Source organism: Prorops nasuta, unplaced genomic scaffold (assembly GCF_024137725.1).
Source record: "Prorops nasuta isolate Cenicafe-Biocafe unplaced genomic scaffold, Cenicafe_Pnas_1.2 PNAS00007, whole genome shotgun sequence".
Taxonomy (NCBI): domain Eukaryota; kingdom Metazoa; phylum Arthropoda; class Insecta; order Hymenoptera; family Bethylidae; genus Prorops; species Prorops nasuta.
Window position 1 is genome coordinate 8403464 of NW_027116804.1, and position 5292 is coordinate 8408755.

At 26.5% G+C, this 5292-nt stretch overlaps 1 protein-coding gene across 1 annotated transcript; it reads left to right on the forward strand.

Moving 5' to 3' along the window:
* The first annotated feature begins 1308 nt into the window (after positions 1–1308).
* LOC136775072 (uncharacterized) lies at positions 1309–5084 on the forward strand. Its single transcript, XM_066729549.1, has 2 exons — positions 1309–2817; positions 2946–5084. Exons 1-2 carry the CDS (start codon positions 1309–1311, stop codon positions 5082–5084), a joined length of 3648 nt encoding a protein of 1215 aa, XP_066585646.1.
* The last annotated feature ends 208 nt before the right edge of the window (positions 5085–5292 follow it).

The window sequence follows — 5292 nt, forward strand, 5'->3', positions numbered from 1 at the left end:
ATTATAATCGTACATATATTTATTTCGTATGTCTTTTCCTAATGAAATAAAATATTTCTTTTACATATTTCTAATCATTAATCACTTTAACAGCTGTAGCTTCAAAAAGTGACTCCAACATTACGAAGAATATTTTTGATAGCTGTGGAATTAAAAATAAGTAACCCAAGATTTGTATTTGGGATTTAATTTATTATTTCTATTGTAATCAATTTATTTTGAAATAGCTCATATATAGAAAAACGATTCATCGTTCTTGACAAGTAAACGCGCATGACTGACAGAGATAAGACGATGTAGCCAAACAAAGTATTTATATAGCATATATACTGTATTAAAAGGCTAACAGAATATAAAACTTATATATTGAGTAAGTACAACAGAGATCCCAAATACGAATCTTGGGTTACTTATTGTTAATTCCACAGCCATCAAAAATATTCTTCGTAATGTTGGAGTCACTTTTTGAAGCTACAGCTGTTTAAGTGATTAACGATTAGAAATATGCAAAAGAAACATTTTATTTCATTAGGAAAAGACATACGAAATAAATATATATACGATTATAATTGATATTTTATTCTGTAAATTGAATTTCATAGAGAAAGCTTCCATTGCTCTATCAGGTCACTAAGCTTCTGAGTCAACATATACGTTCCGTAGCGCAGATGGTAAGGCGCTTGCTTGCTATTTACGCGGGCTCGGGTTCGATTCCCGCAGACTCATGCAAACTTTTTAAATTTTTTTTGTCGTCATGATTTTTTTTTATTACCATTAACCTACTAGATTAAATAATAAATTAAGAAAATAAAATATTTTTAACAATAATACGTAACATATGAGTCTTAAGACAATTGACCAATGTTACGTAATATTATCGCATTTCCTTATTTATTATAAAATCTAATAAGTTAACCGCTGCTTATAAATATTTTATCTTAATACATTCACATTTAGCGTATTCAGCTTTTATCATAGCTGTCCGCGAGAATGACATTTCTTAATTTCCTTCGGCTAGCTCGGCTTCTCTCGTTTAAGCTCGTTGGCTAAACGAACGAAGAAGGAGCACGAGAAAGAGAGGTCCGAGAAAAGTATACTGCTCTCTCTCGTACTCGAAATATACCGGAGCTATACGAAGGAGACCGAAACATGCACGTACTGCAGTAATGGTATGCGTGCAACGTTCGAGGAGGCAGAAGTGGGGTGCTCTCACGGATGCTTCAGTAGCTCTACGTGTTAGTGAGTCTATGGAGGCAGAGTGGGGAAGCATTTTAGACCCAGTCTGACTTCACTGTATACATATACACAATGGTTGATTGCTTAAAAATGTTGACTTCCTACGAGAGAGAGATTCGTGAAAAATATTACTCTTTAATGGAAAATACATCATCATCGATTGAAGATTATATAAATTTTATTAAAAAGTGTAATAAAGCGATAAAAAATATAAAATCATATATGAATATAAAAATTGGTGTGGGAAGAAAAATAAGTGCAGAGGCAAAACTTAATAGAATAATTGGTTTAATGAGAATTATTGAAAGAAAAAAAAAGAGTTGTTTAATGACAAAAAATGAGAAAATTGGTGGTGGTGGTGGTGGTGTAAATAAAATAAATAAAACGAATGAAAGAGGATATATATGGCAAGAAGTACAATCAAATTTCAAAAATAGACTTCAAACTGGTGTTATAATAAATGTGTCACATATTGAACCAATTAACTTTATGTTGGATGTAAAAGATAGTGTTCTCCAGTTTATACAAAAATCAATTTTTAAATTTAAATTTATCAAGGTGATGTTGATTTTTAGTGGATTATTTGTGTCAAAAAATAATGAGGAAGTAAAATATTTCAATACAAATTATAAGATATTATGCGAATCTGAAAATGTCATAAATTGGTATGAAATTGAAATGTCTAACATAAAAACTCAATTAGAAGAATTTCAGGAAAGAGATTCTGGTTGGGCTCTTTCGAAAATAATAAATATTGTTATTCAAATTATTAAATATCATCCAATGACAGCATCATCGTATATCAAATTACCTCAATGGATTCAAAATAAACATGCTGTTATTAATGTTAAAAATCGAGGCAAAGATTGTTTTGCATGGGCAATAATGACAGGATTATTTCCAGCAAAAAAAAATTGTAATTTATTATCATCTTATCCTCATTATAAAAATTATTTGAATTTTGAAGGTTTAGAATTTCCAATATCCATTAAAGATATTCCTAAATTTGAAAAATTAAATAAAATTTCAATAAATTTATTTGTAACTGAGAAGAAAAAAATTTTACCTACACATCTTACGAAAGAAGAGCAAATTAAACATTTTAATTTGTTATATATTTCAAATGATTATAATTATCATTATTGTTTAATTAAAAATTTATCATATTTATTATCTAACCAATGTAGTAGAGATAAACATACAAAATATTTTTGTAATCGTTGTATGCATTATTTTAGTAGTAATGATAAATTAATACAACATCGTGTTGATTGTAATCTAGTAAATGTTTGTGCAGTAGTACTTCCTGCTAAAAATAATAATATTTTACAATTTAAAAATTATTATAAAAAATTGCAAGTACCGTTTGTTATATATGCAGATTTCGAATGTCTACTTGAAAAGATAGATTCATTATCTGTTCCTGCTAAAGCATTTCAACAACATAAACCGTATAGCATTGGATATTATGTTTCGTGTAATTATAATAATAATTTATCACGATTTAAAATGCAACGTAGTATTAATTGTGCAAAATGGTTTACCAACGAACTTCAAAAAATTGCTGTTGAAATATCAGAAGTAAGTACACAAATAAACAAAATTTTTATTTATTATTATTATTTATATTGATATATATATTTTTTTAGATAATAAATGATATTAAACCAATGGAAATGTCAAAATAAGATATTCAAAAATTTGTAAAGGCAAGTTTTTGTTATATTTGTGAAAAACCATTTAGTGTAAATGATGTAAAGGTTCGAGATCATGATTATATCACAGGATTATTTAGAGGTGCTGCTCATTATTCATGTAATATAAACTATAAATTAAAACTAAATATTCCAGTCATAGTTCATAATTTAAGTAATTATGATGCTCATTTTTTAATTCGCGACATTACAAATAGTTTTGAAGGCGATGTAAAAGTAATACCGTTAAATATGGAAAAATATATGACTATAATTAAATTTATAAAAAATAGTAATATTAAATTTATATTTTTAGATTCATTTCGTTTTTTGAATTCTAGTCTGGAAAAATTAGCCAATTACGTAGATCAGAATAATTTTACGTGTTTGAAATCAGAATTTCAAGATATTAGTTTGAATGCTTGTAATTTATTAACACGTAAAGGTGTGTTTCCATATGATTATGTTAAAGATTTAAATGTTTTAAATGAATCAAAACTTCCATCTCGTGAATTATTTTACAATCATTTAAATGAATGTGAAATTTCAGAGAATGATTATACACATGCTCTTAAAGTATGGAATACTTTTAATATTCAAAATATCGGTGAATATTCTGATTTGTATCTAAAAACAGATGTTCTGTTGTTGGCAGATATTTTTGAAAATTTTAGAAAATCATGTATAAATAATTATAGACTTGATCCAGTTCATTATTTTAGTTTACCAAGTTATACATGGGATGTAATGTTATTTTATACTGATATTAAGTTGGAATTAGTAACTGATATAGATATGTTAACATTTATTGAACGAGGTATAAAAGGTGGTCTCAGTCAATGTTCTAATAGGTATGCCAAGGCAAACAATAAATTTTTATCAAATTATAATTCAAGTGAATCATCTCGTTATTTAATGTATTTTGATGTAAACAATTTATATGGTTGGGCAATGTCTCAGGCTTTACCTTTTGGACAATTTGAATGGGTTGAGAATTGTGAAAATTTCAATGTAAATGACTATGCTGATGATTCAGATACAGGATACATCATAGAAGTTGATCTTTTTTATCCTGAAAAAATTCACGATTTACAAAGAGATTTACCCATGTGTCCGGAAAATAAAAAACCACCAAAATCAAAAATTTCAAAACTATTAGCAACATTAAACAATAAGTATCGTTATGTAATGCATTATAGAAATTTGAAACAAGCTTTAAATCATGGTGTGGTTTTGGAAAAAATACATAGAATTTTAAAATTTAAACAATCATTTTGGTTGAAGAGTTATATTGATTTGAATACTAAATTACGAACTGAAAGTAATAGTGATTTTGAGAAAAATTTATACAAATTAATGAATAATGCTGTTTTTGGTAAAACTATAGAAAATGTACGTAAGAGATGTAATGTTCATATAAAAAATAATTGGGGAGGTAGATACGGTGTAAGATCATTAGTATCAAAACCAAATTTTTATCGAATTTCAATTTTTGACGAAGATTTAGTTGCAATACAAATGAAAAAATTAAATATTATTATTGATAAACCAATATTTATTGGAATGTGCGTTTTAGATTTATCTAAAGTATGTTTATATAGCTTTCACTATGTTGTAATTCCACCAAAATTCAAATTAGACGTAAAACTTTTGTATACTGATACCGATAGTTTAATTTATGAGTTTAAGTGTGAAAATATTTACGATTTCATTCGAGAAAAAATAGATTATTTTGATACAAGTGATTATCCTATTAATAATAAATATAATATACCTTTGGTTAATAAAAAAGTAATTAGTTTAATGAAGGATGAATGTAACGGTAATTTAATGTCAGAATTTGTGGGACTTCGATCAAAAATGTATGCATATCGAATCAACGGTGTTAATAAGGATAAAAAATGTATTAAAGGTATTAAAAGCTATGTTGTAAAAAATATAGAATTTGATGATTACATAGATTCTTTAAAAAATTTCAATACATTAATATGTAAGCAAAATATAATAAGATCAAATTTACATAATGTCTTTACAATTTGTGAGGAGAAAATAGCGCTAAGTCCATACGATGATAAAAGATATTTAATAGCAAATTCAACTGATACATTACCATGGGGTCATAAAAATGTAATACAAGTAAATTATGAGAATTAATAAAACTTTTTATTTAAAAAAGACATTTTGATTACAATAATAATTACAATACGTTATTTTTATTAATCCACGAATTATGGTTTGAATTTAATCCTAACCATTTTACAAAAACTTTATTTCCTTTTTTCCGTAATACTTTTTCTACTAAGTATACATCAGGATTTGCAACACTATGTAGTTCATACTCGTAAAATCCACCTGCTATTGA